The 19,894-nt window shown below is 31.0% G+C and overlaps 1 protein-coding gene across 1 annotated transcript in view; it reads left to right on the forward strand.

The window, feature by feature from the left end:
- LOC113394148 (hydrocephalus-inducing protein-like) overlaps positions 1-19,894 on the forward strand; it is a 40,007-nt gene that overhangs the window by 8,921 nt on the left and 11,192 nt on the right. Inside the window, exons 18-59 of the mRNA XM_064220581.1 lie at positions 6-448; positions 529-711; positions 1,155-1,862; positions 2,237-2,407; positions 2,482-2,664; positions 2,738-2,947; positions 3,357-3,496; positions 3,723-3,864; positions 4,215-4,432; positions 4,502-4,651; positions 4,722-4,784; positions 4,867-4,964; positions 6,067-6,210; positions 6,793-7,005; positions 8,096-8,280; positions 8,369-8,601; positions 8,802-8,963; positions 9,057-9,097; positions 9,179-9,250; positions 9,353-9,552; positions 9,686-9,940; positions 10,016-10,126; positions 10,288-10,411; positions 10,920-11,085; positions 11,159-11,290; positions 11,367-11,490; positions 11,567-11,735; positions 11,841-12,067; positions 12,324-12,523; positions 12,699-12,941; positions 13,020-13,202; positions 13,276-13,567; positions 13,679-13,927; positions 14,004-14,325; positions 14,398-14,540; positions 15,209-15,312; positions 15,434-15,615; positions 15,813-16,003; positions 16,723-16,832; positions 17,594-17,771; positions 18,823-18,933; positions 19,000-19,078. Coding sequence (XP_064076651.1) covers positions 6-448; positions 529-711; positions 1,155-1,862; positions 2,237-2,407; positions 2,482-2,664; positions 2,738-2,947; positions 3,357-3,496; positions 3,723-3,864; positions 4,215-4,432; positions 4,502-4,651; positions 4,722-4,784; positions 4,867-4,964; positions 6,067-6,210; positions 6,793-7,005; positions 8,096-8,280; positions 8,369-8,601; positions 8,802-8,963; positions 9,057-9,097; positions 9,179-9,250; positions 9,353-9,552; positions 9,686-9,940; positions 10,016-10,126; positions 10,288-10,411; positions 10,920-11,085; positions 11,159-11,290; positions 11,367-11,490; positions 11,567-11,735; positions 11,841-12,067; positions 12,324-12,523; positions 12,699-12,941; positions 13,020-13,202; positions 13,276-13,567; positions 13,679-13,927; positions 14,004-14,325; positions 14,398-14,540; positions 15,209-15,312; positions 15,434-15,615; positions 15,813-16,003; positions 16,723-16,832; positions 17,594-17,771; positions 18,823-18,933; positions 19,000-19,078 — 7,854 coding nt within the window. The remainder of the gene's footprint in view (positions 1-5; positions 449-528; positions 712-1,154; positions 1,863-2,236; positions 2,408-2,481; positions 2,665-2,737; positions 2,948-3,356; positions 3,497-3,722; positions 3,865-4,214; positions 4,433-4,501; positions 4,652-4,721; positions 4,785-4,866; positions 4,965-6,066; positions 6,211-6,792; positions 7,006-8,095; positions 8,281-8,368; positions 8,602-8,801; positions 8,964-9,056; positions 9,098-9,178; positions 9,251-9,352; positions 9,553-9,685; positions 9,941-10,015; positions 10,127-10,287; positions 10,412-10,919; positions 11,086-11,158; positions 11,291-11,366; positions 11,491-11,566; positions 11,736-11,840; positions 12,068-12,323; positions 12,524-12,698; positions 12,942-13,019; positions 13,203-13,275; positions 13,568-13,678; positions 13,928-14,003; positions 14,326-14,397; positions 14,541-15,208; positions 15,313-15,433; positions 15,616-15,812; positions 16,004-16,722; positions 16,833-17,593; positions 17,772-18,822; positions 18,934-18,999; positions 19,079-19,894) is intronic.

Below are 19,894 nucleotides of genomic sequence, written 5' to 3' on the forward strand. Positions count from 1 at the left end.
TTTAGATCTTATTACAATTAAAAATGTCTCAAAATTGCCTTTGGATTTTGAAATTAGTGTTAAGCCTCCATTTGCAATAATTCAAAAGTACGGTTCGTACAAAGTAAATCCCGATGAAGAGAACCTATGTGGTTGTGTGTGCTACGACGAAAATGATTTAAATATTCCCAGTATTATAAATGAAATTGGAAAACGGCAATCTAAAATCTTTATAGACTATTTAACTTCTAAACCAGTCGATCCTCTAAGAAAAGGACCTCTGCATTTTTTTCAAGACATTAACAAAATTAAATGCATATTTAATCTTACACATTTGATAGAAGAATGTTTAGAAGATCAAGAAATAATTAAAATACAGATTTTATTCGATACAACTAAACACATGTCACTTAAATCTCGTGTCTATTGTGATTTGTTACGTATTAAATTTAAGGGACACAAAAATAAAGTAAGGTTATAAATAATTATTATTAATATGTATGGCAGTTACAGTAAGAACTATTTTGAAAATTTTAACTTTATTTGTAGGATGCGATAAAACTTATCGGAAAGATCAACTTTCCGAACATATATGTTTTGACTCCAAGAGTTGATTTTCAGTGCGTATTAAACGGAACAATTGAAAGTAGAACTATTAAAATTCAAAATGTGACTCCTCTTCTTGTTTGCTACAAATTTAACTGGAAGAAATGTATCATAAATACAGCAACGGTAAGCAAATTTAATCATATTTTTTTATGAAAGGAGTAAATAATATCATTACACAGAGTTTAAGTCAATTTGAAATAATTGTTTTTCTATATGTATCTTATCATACATTTGTTATACTTCTATCATATCGAGTATCCCTATCCCTACTTTTATTTATTATACATTTATAAAGAATATTTTTATTTAAAATAGCCCAACAATCTAAGGGTTGCGAGTAACATTAGCTATTATGGGGCCTCTACAACGGAAACTCAGCTGAGTGGTGTGTTTCATTTTTAATTATTCATTTTAAAAAGGCTGTAATCAATTTTAAATATATTTTAATTAACTACACAGATGAAGGAGAATTACACGAGATTTTAGCGTGTCGAACGCCAATGGGATCGATTATTGCTTTATCTAATACTAACAATGCTAAAGATATCGGTATTCAAAACAATCAGAATCCGATTGGCGTATATTCAGTAAGCCCCCGTCATATTGGTGATGAAAATGAATTATCAAAATATAAAATAATGAAAAAAATTGCTCCTATGTTAGACACAGTATATGACTCACAATTTCAGTGGATACATAAATTTCCAAAAGTTAATAAAGTTTCTTACGTCAAAATGAATGATATTCTTCAACTTGTTCCTTATTCTGGGATGTTGAAACCAAATGAAGTCCAATACGTTAATGTAATATTTAGACCAAAATCTAATATAAACGTTCGTGTGATATTAGAATGTGAAGTGTTAGGTGGGCCACTAGAAACGATTATTATTACTGGTCAGAGTTCTGAGTTGCTGTACAAAATAAGTACCCATAAACTTAATTTCAAAATACGTTCTTATCATGAAAATGCTACGGAACAATTGACCATTTCAAACATTGCACAGCTACCGTTTGAATATAAAACCTACTTAAACGAGCCGATGTTTAAAAATAGTCTATATGGGACCATTATTGATCTAGTTCCGCCTGAAAAAAAATTGGAACCAGAACAGCAATCGGAAATTAAAATTGAAATGAGACCCGGAATAATGGGATATTTTCGTCGAACTTTTCTCCTAGAAATCGGGCATCTTCCTTTTATACCTATAGAAGTTTTTGGTTGGGGCGTTATACCTCAAATATATTTGTCATTACCACGACCAGATATTATAAAGGTATATCTTAATATTAGAAGCTGTTTTGCAACTTGTTTATATTTGTAACACCATGGATTAATAGTAATAATTTATTGTTTCCTAAATAAAATATCTGTACAAATTTTCATTCATAATTATTGTCGAACGTAACGAATTTGGACTATTAGGCGAACTAGTATTTATAATTTCCTTGATATGATTGAATTAATTAAAATAAACAAATATTACGATATTAAATAACTTAAAGACCACATATAAGGCTTTGTAATTATTTTAAATAAATTATTTGCTGATGTATTTATATGATATAGCATGAGTATCGATGGAATCTTTATAAAGAATTGTGTAGTGCATTGATCTCAGAATATCTTAAATATTTAATGTGATTTTAGCTTGATTTGGAGTTGGGTTATTTAGCAATACCTACGCTTACGGAAGAATATTTAGAAGCGCTTCGTGAAGTATTCTCTAGTACTACATCCGAACATTTAAATACACCATTAGTAGAAGAATGTTTTGAAGATCCTTATTTTCAACTTGACTGGCATATATGTTCTGCTTGGGTAATAATTAACAGCAAAATCAAAAAATATTTAACTGGAATAAATGAAAAATGACATTATTATTGTAATTTCAGGATGCTTATCCTTCTGTCATGGACATCGAGTTGGCAATAGAGCGAATGCTAGTTATAAATCATATCACTTTGCATCCAGAAATTTTAGTTTCATTTCAAACGGCGTCAAAAATTGGATCTATTCCTGGTTTTGCCACAATTCCCTATATGATCGACTACGGTGTTGTAATTACAGGCAGTACGGTAATGAGACGGATATTTATAAAATTAAAATTAAGTAAATTTGTATTTCTAATAAAATATTCGATTATTTTAGATACAATGTTGTGTTGAAATAATAAATTACGGACCAATTGTAACAAAGGTGCATATTGCCAAAAGCACCCATCTTCCACCTTGGTTGGCATTGAAGTTATGTGGAAAGTTAGGTCCTGGTGAAATGGGTAAACTTGAAATTATGTTTGCGCCAACGTCAGCTGATATCACTGAGTTGGAGCAAAATGTTGAAACATTCTTTAATTTAGAGGTATTAAATAAGTTTTTATTTTTTTATTTTTCAATATTGATTCTGTAAAGATCCATTATAATTAAATATTAAAAATTTAACGATATTTAAACAAATACTGCCTAATAAATACACTTACCTGTTTTAAAGATAAATATTATTTATATGTCAAATTACTGGGCAAGGAAGGTTCTAGAACATATCATAATTTTATATACTTATTTATGTCATACCAAAAATAATAATAATGTCGGGTCTTTATGTGATCTGTGTATAAAATATTTTTTGTTTAGTAGAGTAGAGCAGAATGCTAAAACAGGCTGCTCATTCCGTTACGGTGTGAGTTTTTTTATAAATGACCCTTACACTCGTAATATACGTAACAAATGTTTGAAATTTTCTTTAATAAAATATTTTTTTGACTTCATAGGTTCCATATGGGGTGACAATACCAGTCCAAATAAGGGCTTTATGTGCAGTACCTTATTTAGTATCTAATGTGAGAGAAATTGATTTTGGTTCTGTGAGATGTGGAGATAAAGTTGTATGTTCCATTCCCATAAAAAACATGTAAGTACATATTCAATTTAAATTTGGCAGACTGTCAAAGAGCATGATTGTGAGTGGGTACCACAGTCCTAAGGCATTGATTCTCAGAAATATTAAACATCTCTCACATTGTCAATACGTTAACCACCTTTGGAACTAAACCAATCTACTATTAATCCGTAGACATTTGTTTTTTTTGTGCCATTTATTTTTGATAAGTCAACTTAAAAATTAATGTCATCTTTAGTGGAAAACCTACGTGCATCTGGTTCGTGACATTAAGATTGAAAACTCCGGGGTCAAACGTTATGACGGTTCTTGATAGCTCTGGAAAGTATGAACCTGGTGAAGGAGGGTGGTTGAGTATCGCTTTCAAGCCCACGATAGAGGTACAAAATAAAATAAATATAAATACGATTTGTGTAATTAATTAATTGAAACGATTAACGCCTCGGAACAAAAGAAGCGTAAAATCAATCATTACTAAAAATTTAGTAAATATTTGTAGAAAGATCACAATTATGTGATCCTGTTGAATATAATAATCTGATTTTTCAAAAATAGCTCTACTACTACTTTCAATACAAGCTACTAACTTTTTAAGTGCAAATCTGAAAATCTGTGAAAATCATCGAATAACTTCGCCCAGGAATGCATAAAATGCATTGTCTTTGCCAATTGTGTAATAAGTATGTTCTAAACTATAATGTTTTATATTGTATTCTGTTTTTACTTCTAGATGGCCTACGAGGGTGTTTTGATATTTAAATTTCACATGAATCCCAACCGACTAACAATACCGATCACCGGTCAAGGGATATTACCTCAAGTGCATATAATTGGACCGTACGTTAGCTTTCCACCGACGCTGCCGTGGGCAGAAACATCTGAAAATTATTTCGGCTTGACAAACCCTTGTCCATTTCCAATCGAACTTATAATAGCGCATAGTGATAAGTAAATTGTTTAATTTATCTTTTTATTACTTGTTAAAAATGAAAATATTAATAATAACATTGTTTATAGGCAATGGAAAGATGAGGAGGACGTGTACCAATTACTATATAAATATTACAATAAGCCTGAAGAGATGTTGGTACCAGCCTCAACTCCGGGCTCTGGAATGCCACCAGAGATAGTTAATTTCTATAAGAAATTTAAAGAAAGAGTAAAGAGGTAATGTTAGCTTAAAATTCAGCTTCAGCTTTAAAAATATTTGGACTTGAACTATTTTATATTCATTCAGATGCAAAGAAGAGGAAGCTCAATCATCGAAGCCATCTACTGTTCGAGCGTCTGCTTCTTCGCGGTATATTTTGTTACTGATGTAACTAACACAATCGGGATCGCCATTATTTAGCAAATCATAATTGATGACTCTTAACTCGTAGGAAAGCTAAAAGTCCAAAAACCAATGCGAAAACAACATCTGCAGCAAAAGAAGCAGCAACTCCTAAGATACATAGAACAGAAACTGAAATTATAAATGGTTAATTATTTTAAAACTTACATAATTTCTTTACATTCGTCTTCGTAGGAATACTAACATTTTATCTCTTCTCTATTCTTTTTAATCCAGCGACTCTCTTCTTTTTCAAAAAGCAATTCAGGTCCTAAGGGAGACTCGTAAGCGCACTCTTTGCTGTGATGAAAATTTAACTCTGTCTATTCTCGACTTGTCGACTTTGGAATACCTTAAGCTATAAGGCGCGCTCAAAAACTAGAAGTTTTGAAAAATATGATTAAAGACTTTTATTTGTCGCTTTAATATTACTAAGAAATCGTCGTAATTTTATTAATTTCTCAGGTTACTACAATGTGTATATCATATGGGTATTTACGAATGTTTTATATTTAAATAAGTTTACATATTTTACACATAGCTATTTATAGTTATGTATTATTATATTACATATGTAGTATATTATAATTAAAAATAATTGTACCCCCATTTATTTTACAATACGTCCTCTGTCCAAAGGTTGCATTTTTTTTCACGCAGTGGAAACCTTCAGCAAGGTACCCAGTCGCTATGAGGGGGAAACCGTGTTTTGTGGGATTCTTACCCACTAAAACCACTGCGATGGCCGTTCTCGGCACGGATTGGAGAGGCTGGGGGATCGTGTCAATATAATGCATCCGCGACCTCTCCTGTGCAGTGCTCCGCTCGTGACGGTGATCTCGCCTCCCGGCACTCCATTCCGGCTGCCGTCCTCCTCAGTGCCGTCTGAAATAGGAAATGTGAGGCCCCCACCTCACTCGTCCACGGCCCCTCGGTCGCGTCCTATCTTTTAAGCCCCAGACGTCTGTGGGGTTATGGGAGGGCCGAGACGACGCCTTCGTCGTCTCCGCCGAGCAGGATCGGCCATTTCACTTTCCCGCTCCGCTGTCTCCTTCTGGACCATGACGGTCCTACAGAAGAAGACTACGGCCCTCCACGGCGATTCCCTGCATCACCCACACGATTGCTCGCAGGGTCCCAAAGGCACCTCATACAAATTTTGTTTGATCCATATGTTAAATTTAGTTTTAAGTATTGGTGTGTAATTTAAATGAGCAAAGTCACGTTTGTAATAAAAATATTTTTACAGATGTAATAAAGGAAATGAAAGATGCAAATGTGGATCCATTAAAAGAATGTCTCAATGTTTTCGATATTACATCGACAGACGATGATTCTAAAGATAAGCATTCCAATGGGATGCTGATTTTTATGCATGGATCTCCCTGTGAAGGTTAGAACTTAAAATTAGCTGTTAAATATATACATACATGTATATGTAGCTTAACTAATAATGCCATAACAATCTATAAAGCTAAGTAATATATATAATATAGTATACTATATTTAAGAGGTATATCTCTTAAATGTCGAATAGATAAGTATAATTCATATTTGAAAAATAAGTGTTTTTTAAATAAGAATTATAGATATGAAATGAATTACTAGAAGGTCGGCTGTGTATGGATTTTTATGGAAACTATTCTGGCGGTTCAGAAGGAGGTCGTTTTATTTTAGGCTCTTGATATAAGAGCTCGCCTGTCTCTGAATGAATATACTTTTTTAAAGAATCGATGAAATAACAACACGTGGCTTTTGTACATTTCCTACCTTCCAAGAGCTCGAGTCTTTAGGCATAAATAGCAAAACCCCAACTAGCTAATTTTCGTCAGCCCCGCTAAAATTCAGTTGTATAGGTACTACATATACAACGGCGTTTGTCTAGACATTTTCCGTCCAAATATGACGCTAAATGATAAGCATTTAAATGATATTGCTCATCAAATATATTTTTTAATAAATAATAACATTTCAGAAATGCAGTGCCAAGAAATTGCTTATGCGATGGGTAAAGCACTCGGACTTCCAACAATCAACGTAGACTTGTGTTTTATTGAGGCTTTGTGCTTTTGTAACTGCTCCGCAAAATTTGTACTTATTCAAGCAATAAACGAAATGTATGAGATATCAAGAAAGAATGTAACCAAAACTGATTCTGATGTAGATGAGACAGAATCTGAGGGTAACTGTAAATTTTAATGCGATATTTATTTAGCTATGTAAGATTTATGTACAACTAGCTGTTACCCGCGGCTTTGCCCGCGTAGAATATGAATATATTTACAAATTAACTTAAAATGTTACGTTAATGTAATACCTCTTTGTATACCACATTGGTGTGTATTTCAGCCCTTAGGGTAGAATATACAGAAACGCTTAAATGCGAATCAACTCCTTTTTAATCAGTATCCCAAAAATAAAGTTTCATGTTTCTAACTTAAAGAATTCCATACCAACGTTCAACCCCTATTTCACCCATTTAGGGGTAGAATATCCAAAATTCCCTCCTGAGTGGGAGTCATGATATGTTATTTTATAAGTGTACAGCCGAAAATATAAGTTTTATGCTTCTAGTTCTAAAAATTCTAAACATGACAATATTTTCAACAAACTTATAACCTTTCACCCCCCTTTTCAACCCTTTACAGCATGTAAGGATTGTTTGTTGTAAGTATGTTTGTTTGACTCCGATAATAACCGCGTCCAATCGCTGTAATGTAAATTGCTGTAAAGGCCACATTGATCTATATTGAATGCACAATTTATTGAAAATACCTAATTGGATAAGGAACAATGCTATATTGCTTAAAATCGCTTCGAAAATAAGCCATTATTTCTCGTAAAAAGTAAACGATAAAAAAATGTTTATTGTAGGTTATCTTTAAGAGATAGACATATACCATCGCAGACTTTTTTGTAGACATTTTTGAGGTGTACAATTCTGTAGTACATTATTTTGATCTATCTAGTAGGGTTCAGCCAGCTTTTACAATGTAAGCGCAAAAATATAATAAATATAATCGTAAATAAATTTACGACGTCACATTAGAAACTTTTAAAATTATCAGTGTTACTTAACTATATTGTAAATGTATTATCGAAAAAAACCTTCCTCTCGAATTACTCTATCTATTTAAAAAAACCGCATCAAAATCCGTTGCGTAGTTGTAATATTTAAGCATACAAAGGGACATAGGGACAGAGAAAGCGACTTTGTTTTATACTATGTAAAGATAAAATTAGACTGTAGAATCTGTAGATCACATGTTTTATTACAGTATCACCTGAAGAAAAAGACGACAATTTTGAAGTGTTATATAAAAAGATGGAATTTTTGGCAAATAATAAAAATGTCACTCCACGATCTAAAGTTAGTGATAAGAAGAAGAAAAGGTCACCGACTTCTTCAGTTATATCGCATACTGCTGTAGGAGCTATCGGATCTTCCACCATGTTTCAAATGGTTAGAATGTATTTAAAATCTTCTATTACAGAAAAAACAATTGAACATAAGATAACTATTTAATTTACAATAAACCATTTATTTTTAGGATTTATTTCAAGAAGTTTTGTCTGATTACCTGAAATTACCAAGATTTGATAAAGGTTTTATAGTAGACAGCTTAACAAGTATCGCTATAAAAAATCCGCCGCAAGTGCTCACTACTCTCATTAAATGTAAACGTAATATAAGGAATATACACCTCGTATTATGTCAATCGGACTTTAACAGATGGGCTCAGACTTATGAAGATAATCTACGAGATGCCGATCTGGGTGACGAGTAAGAAATATAAACTACATAGTAGATATATTATTTTATTGTTACCCCAAGGAGATTAAACATTTTTGATATTTACAAACCCTAAGAACATTGTAAAAATATACAAATTGTAAGCAAATTCCATATTTTTAAATTTCATATTTGCTCACATAATAGTAAAATAGAAATAGTATTAAAATTAATGTGACCTGATATTTTAGGGAGACGTCCAAAGTATACGATGAGACGGAAATTGCAAAAATTGTGCAGTCGTTTGATGAAATGGAAGGTGAAGAATTCGAATCTATAAGTCCTGAATTAAAATATATTTATATTAATTATGGTTTGGAAGAAAGACGTAATAAGCATTACGAAAAAGTCGGGTATTGATACTATATTCATTCATTAAATTATTCATCAATAATAAATAGTAGGTACATATGTTAATACTTATGCTAATTTAACTTTGATTTCAGTTGTCTCAAATTAGCTGTGTCTAAAGATAAAAGTGCTAGAGGTATTTTATTGATCTTTAATTCGTTTTGGAATACAAAATTAAAGAAAGATTTTTTATTTTATTTTAAACAAACTTTTTCAGATCATAGTAGATCAGTTTTAGCTATTGATAAATCAGAATCTAAAAAGAAAATAAAAAAAGACGACGTTAAAGGTAAGGTACTAATATAATATTAAAGCGCAGAAAAATCGAAATAAGTTGTATGAATTTTATATACTTTTTTTTTACTTTATGATAATAAAAGTCTGGTTTTAGCAAAAGCTACAAGTGAATATTTGAATATGAACTTGAGGTATAACGAATATATTAAAACTACATACGAGAATCTAATAAATGTTGCAAATAATTGGGTATTAGACCTTGAAGATGTTGGTAGTCCACTATATGGTTTTAATGGACAAGTGCTAAATTCGGCTCAAAAGAAAGTTAAGCGAAAATCTGAAGTACAAATACAAGTAAGTTGAAAAAGGTTTTAATGAAAATATAAAATTACGAATGTTTTTTTATTATTTACAGTTAAAAAGTTATTAAGATAAAAGATTTTAAATTAAATAAAAAGCTAATTTAAACTACTTTAATATTTTATAGGTATCTGATGTCAGCTTGTCGGAAAGAGGTTTCCCTTTGACCGTTATTTCATGCCCTTGTCTACGTTACAAGCAGGCATTGGTCAATATGTTTACTAAATCAGCTGCCGTACAAGATGCTCTCAAAGAAGAAGAAAATTACGATCTACTTAAATTTCCCATAAATAAAAAGACGTATACGGTATTGCTACCCAAAACTTTTCCAGTAATAAACAGCGAAGAGCCTTTATGTTGGTACTATTTAGACGAACCACCGGTAAGTTTTATTGAAACCCAGTTCCCACAATTATTATCATTATATGAAATGTACATTTCAATAATGCTTTTTCAGATAAAAAAATGTGAATGCAATCAGGTCAATGATTTAAGTTTATTAGACGATACGACTCAAGATAATATTTTAAATATATTATCAAAATGGCATTGTACTTGTGGTAAAAAGGTAGAAACTTATCGCATTATTAGAATAGAGAACATACCATTTTTTCTAATTATTAATATAGATAGGTCTGTGAGCAAATGGACCTCCTAGTAGTAAATACTTCATATATCATAACTAAAGCAGCAGTACAAAATCTGCTCATTATAAGTTGTCCGTTTTAGGTAACTTCTTCTCAAACATCAACAAGTGAGATACCATCTACATTAATCGAAAGGGTATTACCAGAAGAAAGTCAAATTGATATCAACTATCCTGTTCCTCTGCATAGTGTAAAATCTTTATCTGGTAAGTAACTGATTTGGGGTATTTTTATATTGATTTTTTTTAAGTCGTTATGATTTGAAACTTGATAAAAAAAATGCGGTACGGTAGCACTAAGTAATTAATATATATAATTTAATTATTTAGTTTCACTTCCACCGTGTCAGTACTTATCATTATATTCTGATTCACTGACATAGACCACCTTCACATATACTTTCAATAGAATTCAACACGAAACCTACCACTTCAAAATATTAGTAGGATTTTAAATACAATTTTTATATTACTTCTTACAAAGAAAAAAGTTATCAAAAACAACACAACAAAGCAAAACTCACTTTTATTTAATACTGCAAATAAAAAAGGATACCTTTTAAAATATATTTATAGTATGAGCTCAATTAAATCTGTGTTTTGGCACCTGTTAAATATTTTCGGTCTAGATTCGTGCATCCGGATCTAATTGGAAATCCACAACTGTTAACGTTTATTCAGACATAAAATCCTTTACCTAAAATGCTAATTTTAGATCGTGATACACGTATAATTTTATATCCTGGAGATCTAGTAAGATGCAAATATACATTCAGTCCGAAAATTGAAGGAAATTTTAATGTCAGAAGGTTCGTTGAAGTTAGTGGATGGCCGGAATCACGAGTTGATATAATTGTATCTGGTATATGCGATTTGCCAAGGTATCTAAAAACTCACAGGAAAATTAATTATTTTGTAAAACTCAAACTGATTTTGATTTTTATCATTCATAAGATTAGATAATCGGCCAAAAAAAATGTTTGAAAATTTTGTCAGAAGAACTATAGAATATGAAGTTTATAAAGGTGCGTATTTAGACGATCAAAAGGTTTTCGATTTCGGACCTATTTTCATCGGAAGCAATAGGTAAGAACGTTATTATTAATTGCATTCGACTAACACATTGAATTGAATATATCAGATTAATTTATTATTTTTATAGAATATACGAAGAAAAATATACCGTAGATTTAAGAAATTCATCATTGATAACGACTGATATTGAGATTGCATTCATTGAAGACTCAACCGTTTTTCAATTTGACAGATCTTTTATAAGTTTAGAGGTGTGCTTTATACTTTATCTCATTATAATGTTCAACAACACAGATTCATTACTTATATCATTTTTCCCTTTTTTAGCCTGGATGTCGGGGAAAGTTAATAATAAAGGCTGCTCCAACTGAAATTGGAATTAATACAACTATTTTGATGTTCTGTATTAAAGATAATCCTGAAATTGTCACTGTAACTATAGCTTGTAGTGGAGTTGTACCTGTTGTAGAAATTCTGCCATTGACCAAAATTATAGGTAAAATATGTAACATATTTTAATAAAGTATTGGAGCTGAAAGCACTTTTAAAACATATTTATACTATACTTATAGAGCCTATGCACAGTATTAATATATTTCAGAGTTTGGCAAACATTTATTATATCGTCGTGAAGATGATAGGTTTATTGTGAAAAATGATTCTATACTTCCCATTAAATGGAAAATACGTAATACAGAAGATTTTGTTGAAGATTTTTTAATAACCCAAAAGACTGGCGTAGTTGCAAGGAACGACAACCAGATCGTCCCAGTGACCTACATAGCTTGCAGAGTTGGCGTTATATCTAATAAAGCACTAACTATTGATGTTAGTTAAATTTATCTCGACATCTTTACGCGGTTTCCATTTGTGACAGAACTATCTGACCCAAGGTTTTTTAAATTACAATATCGTGGACAAAATATTATATACCTAGACAAAATATTAACCATTTTATGTATTTTCAACATAAAAAAGGTTTCTGGAAATGTAGAATTCTATATTTTAAAGATCTTCTAAAATATTTAGTAAAAAAAATGCTGCAGTTAAGTACTGAATAAAAATTATCTAGATATATTTCTAGATATACGACGCAGAAGGCCGCGGAGATCCAATGTTAACAGATTCGATATTCTTGTCTGCCGAGTGTTATGACGTGATGGTAGAATGTGCGCACGAGAACCCAAGCGAAAATTTCCTAAATTACGGCAATGTGAAAGTTAACTCGACTGTAGTTCGGGAAATGTACTTATTAAATCGTGGCAGATATAATGTCTTCTATAAGTTAGTGTGCTAATTTTAATACAATAGAAAAAAATAAAGTACAACAGTTTTGTAATACGTTTTATTTCTAGAAACTTTAATCTTAAAATAATTTTATCAGATCTAACTTTAAATAAGCAAGGAATCTGTACTGTTAGGTTTATTTTTTCTACCTAAAAGGATTTATTTATTTTAGATTGAAAAAAGTTAAGAATTTCCCTGAACCATCTTTACTACGATCATTCGAAGCAGCACCAGAGTGTGGTATCATACCACCTTCTTTGAAGCTTGTCAGTATAGAATTTGTTTGCACTCCTACTACTTCCCTAAATTTAGTCAATGTGCCTGCCTACATTTGCTCTTTGCTAGACGGAAGTAAAAATCAAGTAGTCGTTGCAAAATTTCCCGTGTGCGTTACGATTGCCTCTTTTTACAATACGTGAGTTTACCAGCATCTGATATGTTCAATTTTTTTTTTAATTTATTCTTAATATGTATCCTTTGACACAAATTCTAGTTTCACATTGTTCCCTCTTGGCGAATTGAATTTCCATATAATTCCCGTGGGAAGTGGTGTAATACGTGAAGTTATTTTGAACAATACCAGTAAATGTCCTGTAACATATGAAATAGTTCTTCCGTTAAAATATAGACGTGATCCTGATGATCCTCAATCCCAAGCGAAATTAAAAGACAACAAGTAAGTTATTCTCACTATACCATACAGTTTAATAATACACGGATGATACATTTATTCATTTATGATTTGACAGATTAAAGAATCCACCGTTAAATTGTGGAAATTTTCTAATTTACAATGATGACAACCTTCTCGCACCAGGCACAAGTAGAACTCTTCAGATACAATTTCATGCTACGACTGCTACAACGTTTCAAGAAACAATTAAATTTGTAATAAGTGATACTTGTCCTGCTGAAAGCCAGGGAGTTCCACTTAAGCTTGTAGGGACAGGAGCAATGCCAACGTTGGATTTCTGGAATTTAGAAACAACGTTCCGTGAACATTTAATTGTAAAAAATCTTTTTGAGTACAAAGTTCCTGAGGTACCGTATTTTTGTCTTCTACAATTGTAAATTATTGTTATTTTTATTTAATCTTTTTATGAGTCGTATTAACGTATTAACGCTATTCATATTTTATGCATATTTTTCTAGTCATCTTCGCATTGCGTTTTTGTGGAGGACTCTGTCACGCTGCACTTCTTTTGTGTAACTGTAAATTCAAAGTATGTGGCAATTCTCGATCTTTATAATAGCGGTTTGGTTGCCTGTGCATTGACTATGAAACTACACTATCAGAATAATTCTAATTCAGATATATTTTCATTGGACAAGTATCAGACTCACATAGAACCTTTATTGCACAAAAATTTGGGCATAATATTTAGCCCTAAAGCTCTGGAGGTAACATAAATAGCTAAAAATGAAAGTTTAATACATCAATTACTATCATGATATTTATTGTTAACATTTTTTTAAGGAATATAGAGCAATTTTAGAAATTAGACTAAAACTATTGCAAAACCAAGAAAAATCATTTAAAGTTTGTTTAATCGGGGAAGGTGTTATACCGAGAATCGGTTTAATAAGTCCTAATTTGAGACAGAAACGATTGGCCGTACTTAATTTTCCGGTTACTTGCTTGGGTTCAATTTCTCATAAAGAAATTCGTTTCAAAAACGTTAGTTCAGTGCAGGCAATAGTTTCAGCACATGTGTTATTACCTGTGAAAGAAGAAAGACCTATTTTCTGGCTTACGTCTGCCCCAGACAGCGATCACACGATTTTAGTTGGCAATAATGGTAAATGTATATTGAATCATTTTACTATTGTTATTAAGGCATATTATTAATTTGTTTATTTTTAATCTTCAGATATCTCGAATCTAATTATGAATGTGTTATTAAAACCCAATGAAATTGTAACATTGATAGTTCACTATAATCCGATAAACAGCGGAAGAACGTCTTGCGATGTGAAGTTAACAATATTTGAAAATCCCTACGAATATTTTACGGTATATTAAAATAAAACATAATGTGAACTTATAATTAATCTATGACAATTATTATTAAGTGTTATACTATATACCACTGTTAATGTTAGTCTGTCTGTTAACTTAGAAATGAATGACAGAATTTATAAAAGTGAATCTTAGAAATGAGCAAAACTATACCCAATATTATAGCATTATGTACTTAAAATGTATAGTATGGTCTGATCTCATTTATATTTAATTATGATTATTTGAATTTTTAGAATTAGAAGTGTCAAACCGATAAAAAAACAAATTAAAAAAAAATGGATAGTGGTTTCTTTGACTCATTTATATTGAATTATGATTATTTGAATTTTTAGAATTAGAAGTGTCAAACCGATAAAAAAACAAATAAAAAAAAAATGGATAGTGGTGGTCCAAAATTGGTCAATTTGATAAAATGTTTTTTATGATTACGTTCAATTTCATTTTTTATTATTACTTATGAAAAAATATGAAAATAAAGTTCTAGGATCCAAGCGTATTTATTTTATATCATAAGTATGCATAAATATATGAGACATACGAGTAGAGACTAGAGTCAGACTGGACTACATTACTATTAGTATGGTCTATATTGTAGATTATATCAATGGTTAAGAATACGAAAATATACCAGGAGTTTGTCTAAATTACATTGATTTTAGATACTATGCGAAGCAGAAGCCTTCATGGAAGATGTTATACTATTAGGACTGGAGATGCTCTCTATGGAAATCGATTTAAACGCTTATAAATCTTCAGTGGATGGGTAAATTTTATTGTTGTAATGTTTTTAATAAAATATATAAATTTATTACAAAAACATATTTATGTAGTTATTCAGTTTATTATTTAAAATGTTTTCTATTATAATTCATCTTTCCTCTAAGGACCGTGTCAACGGTGTCTACAGTTGATAGCAGGAAGAAAAGTAAAAGCGCACCTGTCGATAAGAAAAAGTCTCGGCAACTAGATGCCAAGAAATCTAAAAAAGCATCACAAGCATCTGTAAAAGCTAGCGACACAATAACCAGCGTCGAACACTCTGTCCTCAAATATCTTTTAAATTTTGGTTTGACATAGCAATTTCATTCAAAAGTATACTAGTAATATTGGTTTCGCCAATGGAAAGATCTAAAAAACCTATTAGTACATTTTCAGCAAAAAACATTTTCTAAACGAAATTGATTCGGTAGATTTTACAAATAATAATTTTATTAGTCTATAAGTTAAAGGAATGTAAAAATTTATCTTTTTATCAATATCCAGGCGGCTGTGAATTATGTGTTGCACATAGACGAACAGTAATCATGGTTAATAATTCTGAAAAAGTATATAAGTTTAAATGGGATAACTTGGAACATATTATTGTTAAACCATCGATTGGATTCATATCGCCGGGGGAAGAGAAGGATTTAGAAATCATTTTCTTCTGTTCTCAACCAGTAGTACTGAGAAAGGTAAGTATTATAAGTGTCTAGATATCTTTTTTTTGGCATTTGTTGGCGGTCGAGCATATGGGCCACCTGATGGTAAGTGGTCACAACCGCCCATAGACAATGGCGCTGTAAGAAATAGTTACCATTCCTTACATCGCCAATGCGCCACCAACCTTGGGAACTGAGATTTTATTTCCCTTTTGCCAGTAGTTACACTGGCTCACTCACATTTCAAACCGGAACACAACTATATTAAGTACTCTTTTTGGAGGTAGAATATCTGATGAGTGGGTGTTACCTACCCAGACGGGCTTGCACAAAGCCACCAAGGACTGCTTATATTCAAATTATACCATAAGAAACATTTAGTACGTATATAGAATTAACCTGTGTATATGCGGATTTCAATTTTTTCCAGGTACAAGTTACTCAATTTATCAGTTCCTAGTTTATTTATTCAATTTAAAAAACCTTTGACATTACCAGATAAATCAGCTAGTTGTATATAGTGAATGCAGTACATTAAAAATCTTAGCTTTTTTGTACTGAAGTGCAACAAAGTCTTGGGGCCTAGCTCGTTAGGCTTTATTGTACGAGTACCTTTAACGTGAACAAACGTTAAGATCTTTAACGTCACATTAATTAAGGAGTTATCAATTAGTTTTTTTTTTGCGCTTTTATTCTGAGTTATGATAGATCATTCTTTCATTCTAAAATAAATCGAATCTACATTTTTATAGGAATTTTTAAATCTGACCTTAGTAGCTATAAGTGACGATTTCTTCACTTTGGACATAAAAGCAAGTACGTGGGATAGTCGGCAAACGGTGACAATATTTGACCATAATAGGTAAGTTCGTTTCAAATTTACATTGTAGAGTTTTATATAAAGAATCATCGTAATGCTATTTCTTTTCAAACATATTTAAAGATTAATGTATATTTTATTTGTCCTGAATATGTAATTTTATTTAATACTAGCTTCTGCCCGCGACTTCGTCCGCGTAGATTTCGGATTTGTGACAGGATTGCGTATCTCAAACGGAAATCAAAATAGCCCATAAAGATACATTTTTTTTTTTAAATATATAGAAGTAAGAAGACGAATCGTGGATAATGTAGCTTTCGAATGCTGATAGATTTATTTAAATCGGTCCAGTAGTTTTTGAGCCTATTCATTACAACCAAACAAACAAAGATTTCCTCTTTATAATTTAAGTATAGATAATAGTATAGACAAAACAGATAACATATTATGTCATTTGATCATGTGCATCAGACTATTTACGTCCTATTATTTTATTACTAACTATCCCGTTGGTAATTATCCATTACCAACATCACATGGTTCTTCTCGGTAGAATGTACTTTCTGAACCGGTGGTAGCTTTACATTTAATTCTATACTGTAGCTTTCGTGAGCCTATTTGAAGATAGAATAATTTGATTTTGATTATGCGGCTGCAGAAGTTGCTTTGTTCAGAAAAAAATAATTGGGGTTTTCCGTTAATAATAACTCAGTGATTGTCCAAAGTTGTCCAAAATATTGGCAATTTTTTTTTAAATGCTCAAAATTCGGTATTAATGTCTTCCAAAATATATTTTTATATAGAGACGCTGATTTAAACGAGAGATATGAAACTATTGTAAACGAACAAGGTAGTTTGATTCGTGGATATTTGTCTGATGTTATTCACATGGTTGTTGTTTATTCGGCTACAACGGAATACACTAAATACGTATGTGGTTTAGAAGGCGAAAAGAATATTGAAGATACATTTATTTATCAAGTAAGGGTTTTCACTTTTTAAATTTTGCAATCTCACGTCGATGAGTACGATTTATATAAAAAAAAAAAAGGAAAATTATTAGCCTGTAAATGTTGAAGAGGAGGTTTGGAGTTTATTCCGAGTGACAATTTTTTTATCTAACACATTTAGATTAGCTCACCCTGTTTTCCTGAAGGAACATTTACACGGATATAGTACATGAAAAGTGGTGCCTGGGTTGAAACCCGCGATCATCGACCATCTCTCTCCATTACTCCGACTCTATTATATACTATATAGATTTACTATTCGTAAAGTTTTGTTGCATTTACTGAAACAATTCTATAATGTGATTAATATCATTCTTTAACATTTATCTATATATTGTTAGTGTGTGTGAATATATTTCTTGTTAGTTTGTGGACGTCAAATTTTTCTTACTGAATTTTAAGGTTGTAAAGATTACATTTTACATCCACTTTGGTGGTGTTGACTTTTGGCCAAGGTAAATAAAAACTTGGGAACTAAAATGATATGCCCTTTGCACCTTCAGTTACACTGACTCACTTCACTCACCCTTCACAAACCGAAACACAACAATAATAAATATTGCTGTTTGGCGGAAGAATATCTGATGAGTAGGTGGTACCTAGATGAGTTAAAATACGAAAACCCACAGATTGCAGGAAAGCGTTGTTGCGTGTTCCTGAAGCATTGTTTATAAACATTATTTTCTTTAATGTATTATTTTATATTTTTTTATAATATAGCAGTTGATACGAATTATTAATTTAAGTGAAAAATGATTAACCGTTATATGTAATTCAAGAATTACAACTTAGGATCCTTCATGGAATTACATTTCGATTTCGATATTAGGACGAACCTGTATGTTTATAAATCTTGTATTTGAGATATTTTTTATTAATATTGGCCGTACATAACCTAGTTTACTGAATTTCATTAGTTTCAATACAAATGTCAAAAGATCAAATTAAAAATTGTTTTAATAAGGTTTATTTTAATTAAACTTATTTTAAGTTTGTATTAAATCTACAATATTTGATTTCAGATAAGGTCATTTACTTTTAAAGTACAAAACACTGGTAAAGTTTTTTTGAAAATGGTATGGAATTTTATAATAGACGATGAGTATCCGGCTAGAATTGATAAGTTACAAGAAGTAAGTTTCAATAAATAAATAACGATGTCTTCCGTTGCATAGCGTTGTATCTAATTCATTTTGTAGGGATACGTCGATAAAGCTGGAACGCCATGCGCAGTAGAGCCAAAAGAGCAACATTCCTTCGTTGAAAATGGTGAAAATGGTAAGATTATTTTTTGAAATACTATTGTAATGTTTATTGAATGGTTGAATATTTATGTGCTTAAATACATTTAGGTTAAACTATTTTCATTTTCATACGCCTTAAACGTATAAACACTATCATAATAATATATCTAAGAAAGCAATACTTACAGATCGAATACTTGAGTACAAGTGACCAGTTACACTAATAGTGGACAAGATACAAACCTTCCTAATAGATAAAGACTTACCTGTATATAATAAACACAGTCTGTAAATCAGTATAAATGACAAATTTATAGTTTTTTTGAAACTTTTGATAAATGTATTCGTATCTCAGTAATATCTGTCTCCTCAAAAACGTTGTCTCAACATATTAAAGTTTTAGTTCAATCAAAACAAAGGTTATAGGATAATATACATGGTACATTAATTACTTAAGCTTCTAAGGAATACAACCGAGATGCGTACGCGTGTGTTAGATTTCTTTATAGAGACTCAATGGATTATGTCAGGATATTTTAAGATAATTTCTATTTCTTTATTATTTTGTTATATTTTAAGGTTATAAGATAATAAAAGATTATATATGAAACACAAATATTTATTTAGCCATTATTAGTAAACGTCATATGGTATCAATTAATAATTGTAATAAAAACCAATTACCTTAATCAAAATATACTTTATTCAAGTAGGCTTTTACAAGTACTTTTGAATCGTCATTTAACAAACTATTTAAAGTAAAGCTACCACCGATTCTGAATATAGATTCTACCGAGAAGAACCGGCAAGAAACTCAGTAGTTACTCTTTTCAATATCCAAAAATACAGT

Source organism: Vanessa tameamea, chromosome 4, assembly GCF_037043105.1.
Source record: "Vanessa tameamea isolate UH-Manoa-2023 chromosome 4, ilVanTame1 primary haplotype, whole genome shotgun sequence".
Taxonomy (NCBI): Eukaryota; Metazoa; Arthropoda; class Insecta; order Lepidoptera; family Nymphalidae; genus Vanessa; species Vanessa tameamea.